The sequence below is a fragment of the Trichomycterus rosablanca genome, chromosome 12 (genome assembly GCF_030014385.1).
Source record: "Trichomycterus rosablanca isolate fTriRos1 chromosome 12, fTriRos1.hap1, whole genome shotgun sequence".
In the NCBI taxonomy this organism is placed as follows: domain Eukaryota; kingdom Metazoa; phylum Chordata; class Actinopteri; order Siluriformes; family Trichomycteridae; genus Trichomycterus; species Trichomycterus rosablanca.
This window is the reverse complement of record NC_085999.1, coordinates 15,549,235-15,572,104: the sequence shown is the minus strand read 5'-3', so window position 1 is coordinate 15,572,104 and position 22,870 is coordinate 15,549,235. Positions and strand designations below refer to the sequence as shown.

At 38.2% G+C, this 22,870-nt stretch overlaps 1 protein-coding gene across 2 annotated transcripts in view; it reads left to right on the top strand.

The window, feature by feature from the left end:
• cacnb4a (calcium channel, voltage-dependent, beta 4a subunit) overlaps positions 1 to 15,847 on the top strand; it is a 46,612-nt gene extending 30,765 nt beyond the window's left edge. The window contains exons 3-15 of one of the 2 annotated variants that reach the window (XM_063006608.1): positions 246 to 362; positions 472 to 594; positions 1,306 to 1,433; positions 3,077 to 3,079; positions 5,489 to 5,565; positions 7,479 to 7,498; positions 7,620 to 7,700; positions 9,947 to 10,005; positions 10,136 to 10,245; positions 10,855 to 11,006; positions 12,580 to 12,675; positions 12,782 to 12,967; positions 15,321 to 15,847. In XM_063006608.1, the coding sequence (XP_062862678.1) occupies positions 246 to 362; positions 472 to 594; positions 1,306 to 1,433; positions 3,077 to 3,079; positions 5,489 to 5,565; positions 7,479 to 7,498; positions 7,620 to 7,700; positions 9,947 to 10,005; positions 10,136 to 10,245; positions 10,855 to 11,006; positions 12,580 to 12,675; positions 12,782 to 12,967; positions 15,321 to 15,551 (1,383 nt within the window). In that variant the 3' untranslated portion in view covers positions 15,552 to 15,847. The remainder of the gene's footprint in view (positions 1 to 245; positions 363 to 471; positions 595 to 1,305; positions 1,434 to 3,076; positions 3,080 to 5,488; positions 5,566 to 7,478; positions 7,499 to 7,619; positions 7,701 to 9,946; positions 10,006 to 10,135; positions 10,246 to 10,854; positions 11,007 to 12,579; positions 12,676 to 12,781; positions 12,968 to 15,320) is intronic. The other variant, XM_063006607.1, reaches the window with a different exon arrangement.
• Positions 15,848 to 22,870: the final 7,023 nt, after the last annotated feature.

The window sequence follows — 22,870 nt, the reverse complement described above, 5'->3', positions numbered from 1 at the left end:
CAACCCTGACCAGGACAAAGCACTGGCAAAACATGAAAATGATGATAATAATGATGATGTCAAGGTAGTCTGACACAGCCTGATAGAAGCTGGTTGAAGCATGATTGAGATGTTGCAGCTGGACCTTAACAGCCTTTTCTGGAAATCGTGATAGTACATGAATGTTCTACCACTTGTTGAAAGCTTTACTTTCTGAAAGCGGGGATGGGGAGGCAATGTGTAACTGTGAGTCACTGTGTTTACAGGGTTCAGCTGATTCCTACACGAGCAGACCGTCTGACTCAGATGTGTCTCTGGAGGAAGAGCAGAGTGGCCATCAGGAGCGAGAGCAGCAGGCCGCGGTGCAACTTGAGAGAGCTAAGGTCACACAACATACCTGCGTTTACAGTTTGCATTATTTTGATCTCCACATCATTTCAGTGACGCATATGATTTTACTGTTGTTTATTTATGAAGCTCTCTGTGTTGTAGGCTAAAGGAGTAGCCTTTGCTGTGAAAACGAATGTCAGCTACTGTGGGGCTTTAGATGAGGATGTTCCTGTTGCTGGAACTGCCATTTCTTTTGACGCTAAAGACTTTCTCCACATTAAAGAGGTATGGAAAAGTGATAATCGCTAGATTTTGTACCATTGGCATTGCTCTTAATAGCCTGTTACTTTCTGAATACTAGGTCTTGCTAATGATTATTAATGCCGTAAGTGGTTTTGCTAAAGCAGTACATCTCATTGTAAGTAGCTAAGACAGGTCTTTTGAAAGATAGATAACATAAAAATTCAGCTGAAGCTCCAGAATAATGTACCAGATTAGGCAAGCAATATGACCCTCACTGACCAGATAGTCGTGGACCATTGAGTGATGGACCATTCTCAGAACTGATTAAAGGATAATGAAATTGTATGTGTTGAACATGCAGTGGATGTTGCTAGAACACCTAGAGTTGATAATCTGCAAAGGTGTCCACGTATATTTGGTTATATAATTAAAACAAAATTCATTTAAACATTTTTCAATATTGGCACAGGCCTACGTCTGCTGATATTTTGGTCACCCGGTCAGGCGTCAACATACAGACATCATTGGCTATTTCTAAGCTAGGTGAGGTGGTTGAGACACTGAAATTGAATGTCAGGAATGTGTGACTGCATTGTGCCCAGTGATTCTGGGAAAGTTGGTTGAACATTTGGATGGTTGGATGAATGAATGGATGGATATGGATGTATATGGATAGATGGATGGATGGGAGAAAGGGAGGCAGGCAGTCAGGCAAAATAATATAACTTTCAATGATTTTGTTGTGTTCCACAGAAGTATAACAATGACTGGTGGATTGGGAGACTGGTGAAAGAGGGCTGTGACATTGGTTTTATTCCCAGTCCTTTAAAACTGGAGAGTATCCGTCTTCAGCAGGAGCAGAAAAGGGGACGATTTCATGGGTAAGACAAATTTTTTTTGCACAATTGCACAATAAGCTATGTGGTGTCGTTCAGTGTATTATTTAAATACATTTAAATACTTTACATAAACCAAGTACACTCCTTTAGCAGAAATGGGCCAAGTCCACATTGACTTCAATGGTCTTTAAAACAGCAGAAAATTAGCAAGAACTAAACAATGAGAAAAATAATTTATGAGTATGGGATAGCTTGTTTTTAATGCAACTGTCTATGTGTCTACATATGTGCACAATTATATACTCACAAAGACCTTATGTATAGTTATTTACGAGGGATCCTTAAAAAAAAGTTTCTGCACTCTTATATTACGGTAAGGGTGGGAGGAGTAGTTATTGGTCGTGTCTGAGAGACTGAAAGAAAGCTTATAGTGATGATGTGATGATAATGTAAAAGCAGTGATGCATTAGTGGCTACGTGCTCAACCAATTGCTGATGGCATTAAAATGCATTGAAAGGTGACTACGTAGAAAAGTGATGTCATTTGTTGTTGAAATTCTTAATAAATAAAGTTAAAAACATTCAGAAAACCTTTGAAGAACCCTCGCATATTATTATTATTATAAATACATTATTATTATTGTTATTATTATACCTATTTATACCTATTCCCATTCATATGCTTACTATCATTATTATTATTATTATTATTAATACATTATTATTATTATTATACCTATTTATACCTATTCCCATTCATATGCTTACTATCATTATTATTATTATTATTATTATTATTATTATAAATACATTATTGTTATTGTTATTATTATACCTATGCATACCTATTCCCATTCATATGGTTACTATCATTATTATTATTATTATTCATACATTATTATTATTATTATCATTATTATTATTATTATTATTATACCTATTCCCAATTATATGCTTACTATTATTATTATTATTATTATTATTATTATTATTATTATACCTATTTATACCTATTCTCATTCATATGCTTACTATCATTATTATTATTCATACATTATTATTATTATTATACCTATTCCCATTTATATGCTTACTATCATTATTATTATTATTCATCCATTATTATTATTATTATACCTATTCCCATTTATATGCTTACTATCATTATTATTATTATTATTCATACATTATTATTATTATTATAGCTTTCCATTCATATGCGTACTATCATTATCATTATTATTATTATTAATACATTATTATTATTATTATTATACCTATTTATACCTATTCCCATTCATATGCTTACTATCATTATTATTATATTACTATATATTTAAACCTAATAACCTAATAAGTTTACTAATATTCTTTGTTTTTTGCACAATAATACTATTTGCACTTTTAGTAGATGCTAACTGCTTCTTGTTGCCTCGTATTTTTACTGAGCAATGACTATAAAGTTAAATCCATCCATCTATTCATCTATTTATCCAACCATCTATCTATTTGATTTCACCTTTTCACCTTATAAGCAGCACAACCTTATCCACTATGCTTTCATGGCCACCAGCTAACTGACATACCAAAACCACATTTCAATGCAGAATAATTTGTCAAACACAGAAAGTGTGTGTGCTGCACAGATGTTGGGTCCTGGGTACCTGGGTTCATCCTCACCTTAGGTCGTATGTGTGAAGTTTGACATGATCTTCCCATACGTGTGTAGGTTTACTGTAATTTCTTTATACTCCTAAAAACTGCCAGTAGATGAATTGGTGACTCTAAATTGCTTCTAGGTCTAAATGACAGTGTGAATGTAGGAGTAGACCATCCTGTATAGATTCTTCCTTACCACTGTTTAACAAACAAATAGCACTACTGGTAAATTGGACTTGACTTGTTTCTTGTTCAGTGGGCCCACTGCAAGGCAGCTGTCAATAAAATATATGCACTGGTCTCTATGGCTCATTCAGATGCTGCAGATATTAGAAACAAATCATGTGGGCCATCAAATTTCAACCAATCAGAAGATTAAAGTTGCTTTACTTACTTATCAATAATGTTGGCGGCCCATTAAAAAATGTTAGGCCTGATAATTAAGCCTAATGGGAGTGACTATATTAATTCATCAGCTTAAAAACTGCCAGGCTAAGCTCTCTCACAATGTCTTACTAAACCTTTTTTCTGCAGCAAAAAGTCTCTTAAATTATTGATTTGTAATATTAGTTTTGTTGTAAGCTATAACAGGCTATATTACACAATAAGAAGATGAAAATATCTGGAAACTACCTAATTTGTTACTTTCACCTGTAATGATTAATCTTCATAACCTTCGTAGTTTGTTGACTGTTATGACTCATGACTTATGAAACGCAGTGACTGGATCCTAACAGACATTTTTCTTTCAACATCATTGATGCATTGTGCACTGTGTTGAGTCATACATTAGTCATATCTCACCTCTTCCACTTTCCTCTCAAAGGAGTGTTTATCATGCTGTAACCTATTAATGTAAATGTGCGTCATTCGATATTAAACATATTTATAAGCTATTTAAAACCGAAGATGCTATTTAAAACCAAAACCAAGAGTTTGAGTATGTTTTGCTGTCAAGCAGCTATATCCAGAAATATGTATGATTAGTGCCTGGTATCGTCTTTACAAATACGTTTGTACATCATCTGACCCTGGTAAATAAAAAGCAGTCATTAGGAGTGGGTGAGGGAGTGACTGAGTGAGTAATAGATGCCCTGTTATGACCACTGGCTAGAGTATATTTTAGCCTTGCAAACAGCTTTTCAGGGTAGATCAGCTCGAAAATCCTGGTACTTTTTACAGTAAGAGCCAATTGTCTGAAACAATTAGTGCAAATGCTTGTTTTTAAATTTAACGTAATGTTTTTCATTCTGAATTATTTAATTATAAATCTTTCAGTAAAAAAGTTGAACATTAAAAAACGCTTATGTAATGTATTGGGTAATTGGAAGTACCACTGAGGGCACTAATTCCCATTAAAATATGTACTGTGTATGGTATTGTATTCCAACGAATAAAGCATGGCTGTTCAACACACATTTTGTAGTCTCTCTGGAAATAACTTATATTAATAAGTTAGAGTTTGGTTATTTGGTTAAACCAATGTGCCATTAATCGGTTGGCACTACTAAAAAACAAAGCACATTCATGAAATTGACCATGTCAATGCAATTGTATATAAGGTCAGATTTTCCTTGAGTTTTATCCTTTCTATCGAAGCACAGGCTCAGCTGACTTTAAACATGTGTTTAATTTACTCATCAGAAGCTTGTTTAAGTCTACAAATTTGCAGCCATTGCTCACCATTACAAATATGGTCATAATCAAATATTAAGAAATTGTAAAATAATGCGCCCAAAAACATGAAGAAAGCCCACAATGAAGAAAGGGGGTAGAAAAGGGCTATATAGGCCACTAAATTTCCTTTAAAGTTCCTTTGTCAAACGTCAAACCACTATCATGGACATTATTTTGTGCACAGAGACACAGTTATGCTGGAAACAAAAGTAGCCTAAGGGTATAGGTCCTGGACTAGTAATCAAAAGGTCACTGGTTCAAGTCCCACCACTGCCAGGTTGTCACTGTTGGGCCCTTGAGCAAAGCCCTTAACCCTCAATTGCTTAGACAGTATACTGTCACAGTACTGTAAGTCGCTTTGGATAAAAGCGTCTGCTAAATGCTGAAAATGTAAAAGTCTGGACTTTTCTTTTCCAGACTGACCAAGACATTGTAAAATCTAGGGCAGTTGTAGCCTAGTGGTTAAGGTACTGGACTAGTAATCAGAAGGTTGCCGGTTCAAACCCCACCACTGCCAGGTTGCCACTGTTGGGCCTTTAAGCCCTTAACCCTCAAGTGCTTCAACTGTATACTATAAGTCGCTTTGTATAAAGCGACTTACACAATGGATAAAGCTTTTTTACAAAAATGTAAATGTTAACCCAAAGTGTTTTTACATTTTACAGATTACAACCCTGATAAAGAAACACAGTTACTAAAAATGAGTAGGTTAATACATTGATTACTTAGCTATGCACTGTTTATTATTCTCTTCTTTGCAGGAAATCCACTGGAAATTCCTCCTCCAGTCTTGGAGAGATGGTGTCAGGCACCTTGAAACCTAATCCTCCCTCAGCAGGTATGCACAGTACATTCTCATATTCATAGTAGAATAGTGTTTACGCTGTGAGACAGGTCCCTCCTAAATCAAAAGTTATTAAAGTGTAATAAACAAAATTCACATATAGAATTTGTAGGGGAAACATGTACCCTGTGCCCGAGGCCTCGTTGTGGATTGGTGTCCTGTCCGGGGGAGTGTTACTGCATTAAGCCCAGTGATTCTATGGCAACCGGACCCACCACCATTGTGATAAAGCTGTGATAAAACATCATTCAATAATATTTCTATACAAAAGTAAAAGCTGATCTATGAGAGATATGACTTACTTTGGCTACTTTAAGTCTTCAACACAGTTAAAAGTTATATGTTTACAAACACTTGTAAGTGATTTTTTTACCATTTGTGCAACAAATCTTCCACACATTTAAGTTTATATTGAGTTTATTGGTGATGTAGGGTTAACCTCTGTGGCTTTACCTCTAAGTCCTTGTTAGCAATAATGAATATGGATGACTATATCTGGTTCCTTATACACAGTGAAATAAACAGGGCTAGTTTAATGCACACACACTGGGCCACAAGCATTACAGTGGTCTTGTGTGAATAAGAATCTGCTAAAACTTTACCATGACCTTTAAATTAAACTCATCTTGCAAAAATAAAGCTCCTTTTTGTTGCACTGCAGCCTTTAAGCCCATACCAATAAAAAGCTTGCTTGACTCTTGTCATCTGTGTTATAGCAACTTCTAGCAGTTAATAAGCATTCCTGTTGTAGTGGTTCTTTCATTGCGTAAGACAAATTAGACAAATTTCTTCTCGGCATAAGGTGGCAATTTTTTTAACCATAGCAAAAAGACCACATTTATTTTGTACTTACAAACAGTTGTTAGTACAGATGTACTTTATTAATTTAGGATTTAAGTTTTATTCCTGAGTTGCAAATGAGGCCCAGATACCTATTTCGGTTTAATTAGTGTACTCATTTCTCACTATTTCAGTCTTATTTATCTGGGCACAGAGCAGTCACAAGTCGTAGATAATTAATTAGAATCACAAAAAAACATGTAAAGGACCAAGATAAAGTTACTTTAAACTTTTAATACCAACAAATAATATTGTTAGTCAAGTGGAGTGTGTCATATAAAAAACTAACAAAAAAATACAATAAACTAAGAAAATAGCAAAAAATTTGTTTTTGGACAAGCAAGAATGTCAGAAAAAGAACAATTGAAATTTCAGCCCTGCAATAGTATACATCATTTACAAGTATACACCTACTAGGCATAACATTATGACCACTGACAGGTGAAGTGAATAACACTGAATATTAACACTGAATAACACTTCATCACGGCACCTGTTAGTGGGTGGGATATATTAGGCAGCAAGTGAACATTTTATCCTCAGAGTTGATGTGTTAGAAGCAGGAAAAATGCATAAGCGTAAGCATTTGAGCGAGTTTGACAAGGGCCAAATTGTGACGGCTAGACGACTGGGTCAGAGCATCTCCAAAACTGCAGCTCTTGTGGGGTGTTCCCGGTCTGCAGTGGTCAGTATCTATCCAAAGTGGACCTCACCAAGGAAGGAACAGTGGTAAACCGGCAACAAGGTCATGGGCAGCCAAGGCTCATTGATGCACGTGGGGAGCGAAGGCTGGCTCGTGTGGTCTGGTCCAACAGATGAAAAAGTTAATGCTGGTTCTGATAGAAAGATGTTAGAATACACAGTGCATCACAGTTTGTTGTGTATGGGGCAAAAAAGGGGGACCAACACAATATGAGGAAGGTGGTCATAATGTTATGTTTATTTTTGACAACTTGATAATCAGGAAACCAGTCTATTTAGATCATGTGCTGATTTTGTAGTTAATCTATTTTAGTTTCCTTGTCACAGAATAACATCTTTTAATTTTCTTTATTTCATTTCAACAGCTAAACAGAAGCAGAAAGTGGTAAGTGACAAATGAAGTTTTAACGGACAGCATTTTAATTTTAATGTCATGTTATATTTTGCCCAGCAGTGTGTCTGCATTGTCTCAATGGATAATTTTAGTCTCTGTATTGTTGTTTCAGGCAGAACACATCCCCCCTTATGATGTTGTTCCCTCCATGAGGCCAGTGGTTTTGGTTGGTCCTTCATTAAAAGGATATGAGGTGGGCATCATTTTTGTTTTCATGTATATTTAGGTTTGCAAAACAGGTCCTAGAGGGAGCAGAGCAACTCTCTTTAATCGCTAAGGGAGAGGAAAACATGGCCCCCTCTCAATACCAGTCATCTTCTCTGCATTGGGTTGCCGAGGCAACGGTCTCTGGATACAGCACTCTTTAGTCTCAGAAATAGATCATGTTTTAAAATTAAAAGGAGAACAAATCAACCCCAATTTCTCTGGAAAAAATGACGGATTTTCTTTGGTGATTATTGGTGTTTAATCTAATTTATTTAAAAATCACTGAAAATGTTTTGCAAATAAACAAATAGAAAGAAATTAAAAAATAAATAAATAGAATAAAAATTATTAAATGCATAGTGTTTGTAAATGGATGCTGCAGACCTATTTGATGAAAATTTTTATACGGCCTTAAGTATATTATAGCAAGTAAATGTCACTTTTTCTATGTACACCAACAAGGCATAACATTATGACCACGTTCCTAACATTGTGTTGGTCCCCCTTTTGCTGCCAAAACAGCCCTGCAACTGTGATGCACTGTGTATTCTGACACCTTTCTGTCAGAACCAGCATTAACTTCTTCCGCAATTTGAGCTACAGTAGCTCGTCTGTCGGATCGGACCACACGGGCCAGCCTTTGCTCCCCACGTGCATAAATGAGCCTTGGCTGCCCATGACCCTGTCGCTGGTTTATCACTGTTCCTTCCTTGTACCACTTTTGATAGATACTGAGCACTGCAGACCGGGAACACCCCACAAGAGCTGCAGTTTTGGAGATGCTCTGACCCAGTCGTCTAGCCGTCACAATTTGGCCCTTGTCAAACTTGTCAACATTTTTTCCTTCTTCTAACACATCAACTCTGAGGATAAAACGTTCACTTGCTGCCTAATATATCCCACCTACTAACAGGTGCCGTGATGAAGAGATAATCAGTGTTATTCACTTCACCTGTCAGTGGTCATAATGTTATGCTTGTTCATTTTTGTACAAATAATGTATTATAGTTAAATATATGTTCTAATCTTGAAATATGTTATCTGTGGTTAAAAGTAAGTGTGCACTTCTATAGTTGTATTGAAAAAAAAAATAGTTTTTTTGGTCATAAAAATGATATATTTTGTTTAGGAATTAATTGATGGATGAACAGCCTGTATATAGTGAGTGAAACATTACTGTGTATTTAGGGCTGGGTGCACAAAAATGGAGGCACCACAGCTGCACACATGAGTTTTGAGTGCCATGTGTATCAGTCATGAAAAAAATCAGTTAATTAGCAGGATGCAAAATTTAAATTAGCCCATGTACTGGGTGCCTAAACTGGAGGTGCACTAGTCAGAAAAAAACTGAAAAAATATTTGATGTTTGAATGGATACGGTCTTAAAAGTCAGGGCAGCATTATGTTAGACATGGCCAAAGAGCATCAGGTAAAAGAAACATCTGTGTATCTCTGATCTTTTGAAAAATTGTGATTGATTTAATGTGATAAAACTGTAACTCAAAATGTATTTAGTGAATTGTTTATTGTAACTGCTGTTATTATAAAGCAAAAATGCTTAATACAGTTAAATAGACCATAATAGCACATTTACACGTTTAGCATAGCATTTATAGCGTAGATGTGGTGTATTAAGCCACATTAAGCTTTTTAATTTACAATATGTCCAGAAGTCTGCGTGGGTTTCCTCTGGGAGCTCCGGTTTCCTCCCACAGTCCAAAAACATGCAGTCAGGTTAACTGGAGACACTAAATTGCCCTATAAGTGAATGGGTGTGTGTGTGTATGTGTGTCTGCCCTGCGATGGACTGGCGTCCCGTCCAGGGTGTTACTGTGTGCCTTGCGCCCATTGAAAAGCTGGGATATGCTCCAGCACCCCCCACGCCCCTAACTGGATAAGCGGATAAGTAAATGAATGAATATGTCCAGAAATGTCCACTGTTCTGAAGAACAATAAAAGCTTTTGGCTTTTGATCAGTGCATTAAATGCACTTTTAAGAACTATCTTCTCATGCACAAGAGATGTTAAAGAAAATTGGTGTAATCACATTGTTAGGTCTGTTTCTGCTTTTCTATATTTGGCTTTGTAATATACTAAACTAGTTTCTTTATTTCTATTAACATTCTTGTCATTGTTTTTCCTTCTTTCACACAATTTTTCTTTCTTCCTTTTCATTAACCCACGTCTCTTCTTACCATTTTATCCTCACGTTTGCCTGGGGTTTGTGCTCAGGTGACAGATATGATGCAGAAAGCACTTTTTGACTTCCTGAAGCACAGGTTTGATGGCAGGTGAGAAAGCTTTACCTTCAACTTTTTCCAGTGGAGGTTATTTTGGCTCAGGCCATGTTTTGTGTTGTGTTGGAGGCGTATTTTTCATCCATCCTGGTAACACAATATTGCTTTGTTTTGTCAAACCAAGGATATCTATTACAAGAGTGACTGCTGACATTTCTTTAGCAAAAAGATCTGTACTGAACAACCCAAGCAAGAGAGTCATTATTGAAAGATCCAACACCAGGTCAAATCTGGGTATGTTTCACTTGTTTTTTATTTGCACCGATTAGGCATAACATTATGACCACCTTCCTAATATTGTGTTGGTCCCCCTTTTGCTGCCAAAACAGCCCTGACCTGTTGAGGCATGAAGTCTGACACCTTTCTATCAGAACCAGCATTAACTCCTTCAGCAATTTGAGCTACAGTAGCTCGTCTGTTGGATCGGACCACACGGGCCAGACTTCGCTTCCCACGTGCATCAATGAGCCTTGGCTGCCCATGACCCTGTCGTTGGTTTACCACTGTTTCTTCCTTGGACCACTTTTGATAGATACTGACCACTGCAGACCAAGAACACCCTACAAGAGCTGCAGTTTTGGAGATGCTCTGACCCAGTCGTCTAGCCATCACAATTTGGTCCTTGTCAAACTCTCTCAAATCCTTACGCTTGCCCATTTATCCTAATATATCCCACCCACTAACAGGCGCCGTGATGAAGAGATAATTAGTGTTATTCACTTCACCTGTCAGTGGTCATAATGTTATGCCTAGTTGGTGTATTAAAACAAGTTCTTTTAACATAACATATGGCATGTTATTGACTGTAAAGACAAATGAATGTAAAGCCTCTTTCTCCAACAGTGGAAGTACAGAGTGAGATTGAGAGGATCTTTGAGCTGGCAAGATCTCTTCAGCTGGTTGTTCTGGATGCTGACACTATCAACCATCCAGCTCAGCTGCTAAAAACTTCATTAGCACCCATTATCGTTCATGTCAAAGTCTCCTCTCCCAAGGTAACAAATGTACAATTGTCTGTGATCCATTTTATAGGCCAGCTTATAGTCTAACACTATAATTGTTCTTGTGTTGTTGCCCCTGTAAGATTTGAAATGGCTTTAATGTGCGAATTTTAACATACGTTCTTTTTAAATATATAGACATTTAATCTGTCTTTCATTTAAGTGTATGTGGCTCGTTAGGTATTTACAAACAGCATTTTCAGAAAAGATTTTTTTTTTAAATACAGTGGTACCTTGAAACTCAACGTCAATTGGTTCTGGGAATGGCATTGAGTTTAAAAGATGTTGGGTTTCAATGTATTTTTTCCCATAAGGATGTATGGGAAACCTGTTAATGCTTTGCAAGACTAATGTAAAATAATAGGGTTGTTTACACTAAAAACATCACAAAAAGATATTAAAACACTGAAATACAATTAAAAACAGTTCAAATTCAATAAAAAAATCGTGGAGATGCTTGATCTTGGAATACCGTATTCTGTTCAATAAAGGTGCATTCACATGAGAAGTGGCACAATAGCTTTTTGCGCTAGCTTTGCCATTATTTTCCTATGGATTGTGGCAATACACAAAGCCTAACGTGACTTATTGTACTAAAACAATGAGTGAGGAATTTTATTAGTGGAGAGAATTATGAGCAGTAATAATTAAGAAAGGTTTAGTGTTTCTTTGTTGTTCTTTTAATACATTAAATCACATTAAGCTTCTAATGATAAGCGTTTTAGACTCTCACGAATTTCTCAGCACCCTGAGCTATAACACAAGTTTAAAAGCAAAACAGGAGAAAAATTCAGCTAAACACAGATACATGTGAAGCTTTCAGAGTGGATTTGACGGTTATTCCACACGAATGCAGATTTGTCTCATATTCACACTTTGACACTTTGATGACATTTTACTGCACTGCTCAAGCCAAGCGTTGAACAAAGCAGCTTCTTCATTCATTTTTTTATTTTAAACTGAACACATTAAGTTTAAGGAAAACGTCGAGTTTAAGGGTACAAGTATCACAATGAAGGGCGTTGAGTTTCAAAGATTTTGAGTTTAGGGGCGTCAAATTACAAGGTAACCGTACTGTACTTTAAAAACAAGAATCTGTAATTTGTTCATTTACTTAACCACATAACTTACAGCCCTATTTTTGTGCATTTTCCACCTGCATGACATACTTAGTTTTTAAGACTTTTGATTCAGAAGGTAAATAAGTGGATGTTTATAGTTTGTTACAAAAAACTACTTAAAATAGGAAAAAAACAGCTAAATGTAATTATGATGTTATGAAGCCAGGCCTCAGTCTGCAAGTCCTACGACAGCATTGTTTTGTAAGCACAGAGTGCATGTGCTTGACTGGCCTGCCAGCAGTCCAGATCTGTCTCCTGTTGAAAGTGTATATTGCATCAAAAAGAGGAGAATCAGACAATGACAACCACAGAAGGTTGAGCAACTGAAATCTTATATTAAGCCACAATAGATAAAAAAGAATCAATGAAACTATAAGACATGGGTATATTTGTAACAGATTAAATCCCATCTCTCTGATACCTCTCTATTACCTCTGTGTTGACAGGTATTGCAACGGTTAATCAAATCGCGTGGGAAGTCACAGAGCAAGCACCTCAATGTACAATTGGTGGCTGCTGACAAATTAGCTCAGTGTCCACCGGTCAGTAACCAGTCCTCTACAAACAAGTACAAAACATTGGTTGCTTTATGTCCTGTTTATAACAAACATAAATTGCTATATAATATAAATTATTGTCCCATTCCAGGAAATGTTTGATATCATTTTGGATGAAAACCAGCTGGAGGATGCATGTGAACACCTGGCTGAGTACCTGGAAGCTTACTGGCGGGCAACACACACCTCTCTGAGCACTCCACTTAACCCTTTGCTGGGACGGAACTTGGGATCTACTGCACTGACACCCTACCCCACGGCCATCTCCACTCTGCAGGTCAGAACTGTTAAATAAATATGATCTTACAGTATACAGAGTCTCTCTTACATACACGTTTTAGTACCAGATGAACGTTACTGGCTTTAAACACTAAGAGTTGAGCTAAGTGTTTCCAGTGACAATATTTTTTAAGATGGACGCATCAATACTAGTTTCTTTCATTTTCAAAATGATAACTATAAAAGCTTTAAGTGTCTGCTGATACCAGATACTGATCTTTTGCCATGTTTTAAGAAGCATCACATGACTGTAAGTGGTTGTCTTCCAGAATAAATAATAATAATAATGATGAATAAATAAATAATGATTTTGGCTTCACAACTGAAATGATGTATTATGTATATGTTAGCCAATCAAATGTAAAATTTAAACTGGCGTTTTTGTGTGTTCTTTGTGTTTGACATATTAGCATTTAGTTAATTAGCATTTAGTTAGCTGTTTTGGGTCACCAGTACATACGTATTGTGCTAAATGACAATATAATGCTAAACTGAGACTCTAATATATGACCTCATTCATTTCTACCATTGTCTTAATACAAGCGAGTTTAATGACTAGCAGTTTGCTAGCCTGCATGATTGTTGCTTATCAAATCACATAGTGTGTCTGATAACAAAAGACACCACTGATAATATGTAAAATTGCTAGGGATGTAACGATACACTCTACCCACAGTGCGATGCGATTCACGATACTGGGTTCACGATACAATTTTTTTCACGATTTTTAAACTGAAATTGGGGAAAAATTATGAAAGTTTCCTTTATTATTTCTCTTAAAAAAATAAAATACTGTATTTGTGATTATCTTTTATTTATATAAATAATAAATGCCCTTTTATTTCTGAGGTAGGTACAAACTATGCAAAACAATTTTGAATTATGCCCAGTTTGGCTGAAAACCCCCGAATTTGGCAACCAGGCAAATAGCGCCAGTGACGTCAACCAGGCTAGGTGTATAGCGCTAGTGCCCTCTGCTGTTTTAAGTGAATATTGATTCATTTTACATGTCAAATCGATTTGAATCGTGGAATTTTTGAATCGGTTATTAACTGTCTTGTGGTGCATCGTTACATCCCTAAAAATTGCTCTAGTTCATATTATGCAATTATTAGATACAGCCATGGATTTTCTGGTTATTCAAATCAGCGGTCCCCAACCTTTTTTGCACCACGGACCGCTTTCATATAAGACATAAATTCAAGGGCCAGCAGGGGCTGGAGAATTTTAAATAAAATTATACGATGAGCATAATAAAAACACAAAGTGCATAACAATACTACTCACCAATGATGGAAAATCAGTCGGAACCCTGAGCTTTTTTTTGTTGTTGCTCATTTTAGCTAGCTTGTGGGCTTTATTTTTTTGTATCATGTGACTGAAATGTGCATGTGTGAAACGTGTCAAGAGGAACAGACGGATGTTACTAAGAGAGAATCCAGTTTTTCAAAATAAAACATCTGTCAGTGTGATTGTCAGTAAAACAGAAAAAAGTCATTAATTATTCTTTCTTTTATATATATATATATATATATATATATATATATATATATACGTATATGACACATTCAATTACCCAATTGTATCATGCTTCCTCTTCACTGATGCCGATCCCCGCTCCGATTGAGGAGAACGAAACTAACACACGCCCCCTCCGACACGTGTGCAGTAGCCGACTGCATCTTTTCACCTGCACTAGACGAGTTCACATGCGGATCATCTCTGTGTATGGAAAGCCACACCCTGATCAACACACTCTTTCACTGTCCCTGTGCAGGTGCCATCAATCAGCCAGCAGAGGTCATAATTGCATCAGCCATGAGAGAGTCCCTATCCGGCTTTTCCCTCCCTGTATGAACAACAAGCCAATCGTTGTTCGTATAGCCACCCAGCCCAGCCGGATGGCAGAGCTGAGTTGCGAACAGATGAGTTCGAAATGTCAGCTCTGGTGTGCTAGCGTGTTTTACCACTGCGCCACCTAAACGCGACCATTATTTATTCTTTCTGAGTGGCAGATGGGACTTTATTAGGATATTGTGTTCATGTTACCACTTTTATGACATCAGTGTAACATTACCGCCTGTTTAGCAGTACATTCAATCATAAAATGTAAAATGCAAACCAATGATTCAGGGTTTCTGTACAGTATCAGCCTCACATGGATACTCAATATAAGGCCACTGCACTATAAGACCCTCATTTAAAATTAAAAACCTTTACTTTAGAAATTACAGTTCATCGTATATAAAACGAATGTTTGAATATGTTTTGCAAAGCTAATTAATTCATTTTAGCACTAATATTTGGTTCGAAAACGCCTGTTTTTAAACCCCTTGCAAAATTTTTTACAGAGCCAAAGAAACAGAAACAGGAATCATTTTAGTGACCGTTCTCCAATAGAAAGTCACAGTTTGATGACTTCAGCTGAGAACTACCACAATACTGAGCGTCAGCAGGGGAGCAGGGAGCAATGGCCGTTGGTGGAGGAGGACTACGCCGACCCGTACCAGGACTCATACAAACCCCACCGCAGCCGTGGATCTCCAGGGGGCTACAGTCAAGACTCGCACCACAGAGCCTGAGTCTGGCTTTACCTGTCTCTGGTATCATGTCTGTCCTTTCCTGCAATGCTGTACCTTACATTCCCTCCGGCACAGATTTCCACCAATAGAAAAAAGATCTAGGGACCTGTGCTTTTGATTGTTATTAGTGTTTGTAACATCTCTCTATGAGAGGGAAATTATGGTACTAAGAGGGCCAAAGATTAGCTCGTGCACACGTGGTGAATTATCTGATCACGTAAGGGTCCAGGTTGTGCATCTTGTAGCTCTTGCAGGCTGTGTTTTCTCTGTGTTTGCAAGAGCAGATGGTAAGCATGCTTCTTCGATCCTTGAACCAACGGCAGCATGACAGATTTTACAGTACCAGTTGCCTCTAATAAACCAGAGCCTATTTTGCATGTAGTCACTGGAAGAAGAGTAGAATATTCCAGGAGCCATATGTATGAAGTTTGGTTAAATGGCATACAACTAAGAACTAGAATGCCTTTATTTGTCATACACTGATCAGCCATAACATTAACACCACCTCCTTGTCCATTTTATCAGCTCCACTTACCATATAGAAGCACTTTGTAGTACAATTACTGACTGTAGTCCATCTGTTTCTCTGCATGCTTTGCTAGCCTCCTTTCATGCTGTTCTTCAATGGTCATGAGCCCCACAGGACCACCACAGAGTAGGTATTATTTAGGTGATGGATCATTCTCAGCACTGCAGTGACACTGGCATGGTGCTAGTGTGTTAGTGTGTGATGTGCTGGTATGCGTGGATAAGACACAACAATGCTGTCACCTCACTGTCACTGCTGGACTAAGAATAGTCCACCAACCAAAAATATACACAGCCAACAGTGCCCTGTGGGCAGCGTCCTGTGACTACTGATGAAGGTCTAGAAGATGATCAACAAAAACAGCAGCAATAGATGAGCGATCGTCTCTGACTTTACATCTACAAGGTGGACCAACTAGGTAAGAGTGTCAGCTGAGAACTACCACAATACTGAGCGTCAGCAGGGGAGCAGGGAGCAATGGCTGTTGGTGGAGGAGGACTACGCCGACCCATACCAGGACTCATACAAATCCCACCGCAGCCGTGGATCTCCAGGGGGCTACAGTCAAGACTCGCACCACAGAGCCTGAGTCTGGCTTTACCTGTCTCTGGTATCATGTCTGTTCTTTCCTGCAATGCTGTACCTTACATTCCCTCCGGCACAGATTTCCACCAATAGAGAAATATAGGAGTGTCTAATAGAGTGGACAGTGAGTGGACACAGTATTTAAAAACTCCAGCAGCGCTGCTGTGTCTTATCCACTCATACCAGCACAACACACACTAACACACCACCACTATGTCAGTGTCACTGCAGTGCTGAGAATGATCCACCACCCAAATAATACCTACTGTAGTGGTCCTGGGAGAGTCCTGACCATTGAAGAACAGCATGAAAGGGGGCTAACAAAGCATGCAGAGAAACAGATGGACTACAGTCAGTAATTGTAGAACTACAAAATACTTCTATATGGTAAGTGGAGCTGATAAAATGGACAGTGAGTGTAGAAACAAGGAAGTGGTTTTAATGCTATGGCTGATTGGTGTATGCTGTTTCTGTGATTGGGACCAGGTTAACTCCTTAATAGTCTTTATTCAGGTTCACGAATACTTGTTCTAGTTATCTAACCAGTTTTGTATTTTAAATACTGCTTTTAACACTTATTATGCATTAGACATTAGTGGTGTTTGTCATGCAGAAATTGCATTTGACATCGTGATCTAAACATGAGCTTACAGTTTTAAGAATATATAATTTGATGGAATGGAATTTTATTAGAACAATCCCCGTCCCATGTGTTGCCGACACTGCATGTGTAGATTATTTGCGCTAACTTGTACGCTCTTGTTTTAATCTCATGTAGAAGGGTACTGTATGGTCTTCTGAGATAGTAATAGCACAGTCTGTAATGTCATCGCACAGTGCCTATATCCTAACTATAGAATTGAATTGTAAACAAGTTGTAGGGACAACTAATTCTGTGTAAAAATGAAAGCAGCAATAAACAGGATTTAAAAAAAAGAACAAAAAATATATGTAAAGGTGATGCACTGATATTAAAGCATACACTCACTGACTCACTTTCTTAACCGCTAATCCTATTAGGGTCGTGGGGGGGGAGGGGTTGGGGCTGGAACCTATCCCAGCTTTTCAGTGGGCGCAAGACACACAATAACACCCTGGACGGGGCGCCAGTCCATCACAGGGCAGACACATAAATACACACACACACATTCACCTATAAGGCAATTCAGTGTCTCCAATTATTGAGACGGTGGTAACCTAGTGGGTAGAGCTTTGGGCTATCAACCGGAAGATTGGGGGTTCAAATCCAGGCTCTGCTATGCAGCCACTGTTGGGTCCTTGAGCAAGGCCCTTAACCCTGTCTGCTCCAGGGGCGCCGTACGATGGCTGACCCTGCGCTCTGACCCCAGCTTCCAAACAAGCTGGGATATGCGAAGAAAGAATTTCATTGTACTGTACACCTGTATATGTATATATGACAAATAAAGGATATCTCTATCTCTCTAACCTGACTGCATGCCTTTGGACTGTGGGAGGAAACCGGAGCTCACGGAGGAAACCCACGCAGACACGGGGAGAACATGCAAACTTCGCACAGAAAGAACCCGGACCGCCCCGCCTGGGGATCAAACCCAGGAACTTCTTGCTGTGAGGCGACAGTGCTGCCCACTGAGCCACCGTGCCGCCCTTAGAGCATACATATTATAATAAATATTATGTAAGGTGTTCCAGGCAGACTTCAGACCAATCTCAACCCTGATCAGTATAAAAGCAGTGACTGTTTTATGGTTTGCATGGTTTATGAGCAGGGAATTTGAAATAGATGGTGAATTAAAGTAAACAATTTATCCACTGAGATCAGAAAACAACCACCAAGCAGTTTTCCAATCTAAGCTAATTAAATAAAGTGCAGTTGAGTGAAGTGTCCTTACTGTACTACTGCTGCCAATACGCCATGGTGCCAGTCCTTATACAGTACACATGATAAAGTAGATACAGGGCCTTCAATACACATATGAATGAAAACAACTTATAATATATTTCTATCTATTTATAATCTATAAATAGCATACACTGATCAGCCATAACATTAAAACCACTTTCTTGTTTCTACACTCACTGTCCATTTTATCAGCTCCACTTACCATATAGAAGCACTTTGAAGTGGGTGAAGTGCTTTTTTAGCCTGCTTTTACCCTGTTCTTCAATGGTCAGGACCCCCACAGGACCACTACAGAGCATGTATTATTTGGGTGGTGGATCATTCTCAGCACTGCAGTGACACTGACATGGTGGTGGTGTGTTAGTGTGTGTTGTGCTGGTATGAGTGGATCAGACACAGCAGCGCTGCTGGAGTTTTTAAATACCGTGTCCACTCACTGTCCACTCTATTAGACACTCCTAACTAGTTGGTCCACCTTGTAGATTTAAAATCAGAGACGATCGCTCTAGACCTTCATCAGTGGTCACAGGACGCTGCCCACGGGGCGCTGTTGGCTGGATGTTTTTGGTTGGTGGACTATTCTCAGTCCAGCTGTGACAGTGAGGTGTTTAAAAACTCCATCAGTGCTGCTGTGTCTTATCCACTCATACCAGCACAACACACACTAACACACCACCACCATGTCAGTGTCACTGCAGTGCTGAGAATGATCCACCACCCAAATGATACCTACTCTGTAGTGGTCCTGGGAGAGTCCTGACCATTGAAGAACAGCATGAAGGGGGGCTAACAAAGCATGTAGAAAAATAGATGGACTACAGTCAGTAATTGTAGAACTACAAAGTGCTCCTATATGGTAAGTGGAGCTGATAAAATGGACAGTGAGTGTAGAAACAAGGAGGTGGTTTTAATGTTATGGTTGATCAGTGTATAATCTATCCTGGTACACAAAGTTAAGCTCATAAAGACATGCTTTGACAAGATTTGTCTAGAGAAACTCCAATAACCAGCACAGAGACCTGACCTTATCTCCAATTAAATTAAGTGGAATGTTAATTAAGAGCCAGGCCATCTCATCCTACATTAGTGCCTGACTGTAGTGCCTACAAATGCAAGGGCACAGTTTAACAGACACTCAAAAAAATCTTGTGGAGAGCATTTTCAGGTGATTGAAAGTTGTTATAACAATGGAGCTTGGGCGAGGGGTGCCAATAATAATTCCCACAGTTCTGTACTGCGCTTACGACTAGGTGTTCATATACCTTGATGATATATTGTTATATCTAAATACTGGTATTCTTTTTTTTTTTTCATTTTTCCCAATTTGCTTCCCAATCTAGTCGTATCGAATCACCCAATTGCATTACGCCTACTCTTCTAATTGAAGTGAGCGAGACTGTCACATGCCCCCTCCGACATGCGTGCAGTAGCCGACTGCATCTTTTCACCTGCTCCAGGTGAGTTCATATGGATCAGCTTTGTGTACGGAGAGCCACACCCTGTCCACATTTTTTTTCGACTCTGTGCAGGCGCCATCATAAATATTTGTATTCTGTTTATGTAAAATTAAATTGGCTATTTTATGCCTATAAAATACCATGAGGTGTTTCATTTTTCACTGATGATAAAGAGAAATTAACTAGTCATATTGCTTACAGTTTTAGGCGCTACATTGATTTTTTTTTAAACAAATACAATTATTTATTTAGGTTCTTGTTGTTTATCTTGATATTAGATTATATACATGTATTGTAGCTGATACTCAGGGTCCCAGTTATCTTGCCATTAGTTTGTAACCTTGTAACATTGAATTGTGTTCTTTTTTAAATGGTTTCTGTTCTGTTCTTGTTATTATTGTGTTACATCAATTAGTTTATAAGATTTTCCTGCTTTGTAATCTATTTCTTGTCTCATCTGGTGCATTATCATACGTTATTTATGCCTTAAATTTGACAGAATTCGCATACGATCTTGTATCTCAATATTTCATTTCTGAATCAGTCCATATAAAACAAAAGCTACAGCTTATATAGTTATAAAATGATTTTAGGTGATGTGCTTCAGACACTGTATCTGATTTCTTGTTCTATTCCTTTATTCTTGAGTCTGGTGTTTGTTTTAATGATAGAAAAAGATATTCTATTAAGAATCAATAAAAAACATTTACTATGCAAATGTACACAGTGCTGCATGCTTTATCTCTCTCTCTCTGCAACCCAGCGGCTTCTATGAAATTTAGTTTAAACCGTGGCATAGATTTTGTGCAAGGTGACATCTGGGTGGCAATGCAACATCGCATGCATTATATTAAATAATCCAACAAATTATGTGTTCTGTAGGATGAGGGATATACACAGTATGTAAAACAAATTGTATTTAAGCAGCATTTGTTAATGTTCCCTTTTATAAAAATAAAAAATTATCCTTTGTGAATTTGCAGCTTCTGTGTCATTCAGTAAGGACTGTTGTCCACCTGTATCATCTGAACAGCTTCCAGACCTGATGATGCCAAATTTTTGCCACAGAATTTGTCATAGCCTGTCTCTGTGCTGTCATGTGCCAGTTCCTATTGTAAGCCTGTGTGTCAATGAAACCATGTAACAAAACAGTGCAGATAGAAATGACTTGCTACATTGCTTTTATCCATTTAGAACTGTATATGTTGTTGGCTGTATTTAACATGTGCAGACAGCATGGTGGCTCATCATGTTGCATGGGTCCTGCAGAGACTCACAGTTCTGGAAACCAGGGTTTAAACTTCACCCCTGGTCTTTGTCTGTGAGGAGTTTGGCATGGCTACTCGAAATTGTGTTTAAGTGTAAGTGAGCGTGGATGTGGGCACAAGGCCGAAATACATCTCGGCCAGAACAATCTGTTGCATGGCAACATGCACCCATTTACTTTTGTTTTTATTTAACCTTTATTTAACCAGGCAATTAATCATTAAGAACTGCTTCTTATTTACAATGTCGGCCTGGCAAAAGGCAAAGCCTCTTGAGGAACAGCTGCATGTATGTCTTAAGATATCTGTAATTTGTTTTTTAAAAGTTGTCTTAGAAATAAATGTATCCAGCCTTAGAGTTTCTTGCAGTTTGTTCCAGTCTATGGCTGCAGCCAGTTGAAATGATGACTGACCAAAAATGGTGTTCGTTTTAGGAACCTTCAGTGAAATACGATGAGCAGCGCGAGTACGTATAATGAACTGAAGATGAGGTTTGCAATAAATGACACAAATAGGAGACAAACCAAGCAGGGTTTTGTATATGAGCATAAACCAATGAATAGCACGACGAGTGTGTAAAGATGGCCAGTTCACAGTAGAATAAAGGGAACAGTGATGTGTTTTATATGGAGCATTTATCGCAAACCGAATGGCAGAGTGATAAAGTACGTCAGGTTTCAGAAGATCACTTTTTCGAGCTGACCTGTATATAACATCACCAAAATCAAAAAAGGGGAGGATGGTCATTTGTACAAGTTTCAGTTTAGCAGATCGGCTAAGAGAGGCCCGCATTCTATACAGAGAGCCTATTTTTGATCTAACCTTAGATTGTAATTTACTAATGTGATATGAAAATGTCAGTGTGCTATCTAGCCATATGCCCAAATATTTATACTCAGAGACCTGACTTAAAGTAGCCCCATCGACAGTGATGATGTCATGTACTGTCACTTACAGTACCAGTCAAAAGTTTGGACACACCTTCTCATTCAGTGGTTTTTCTTAATTATTTTTATTTTCTACATTGTAAATTAATACTGAAGACATCCACACTATGAAGGAACACATATGGAATTATGTAGTAAACAAAAAGTGTTAAACCAGAATATGTTTTATATTTTTAGATTCTTTTGCTTTGATGACAGCTTTGCACACTCTTGGCATTCTCTCAATCAGCTTCATGAGGTAGCCACCTGGAACGGTTTTCCAACGGTCTTGAAGGTGTTCCCAGGGGTGCTGAGCACTTGTTGGCTGCTTTGCCTTCACTCTGCGGCCCAACTCATATCAAACCATCTCAATTGGGTTTAGGTCAGGTGATTGTGGAGGCCAGGTAATCTGATGCAGCACTCCATCACTCTCTTTCTTGGTCAAATAGGTGTGTTTGGGGTCATTGTCCTGTTGAAAAGCAAATAATGGTCCCACTAAGCGCAAACCAGATGGGATGGCATGTCGCTGCAGAATGCTATGGTAGCCATGCTGGTTAAGTGTGCCTTGGATTTTGAATAAATCACCAACAGTGTCAACAGAAAGCAGTCCCATAACATCACACCTCCTCCTCCATGCTTCACGGTGGGAACCACACATGTACAAACCATCCGCTC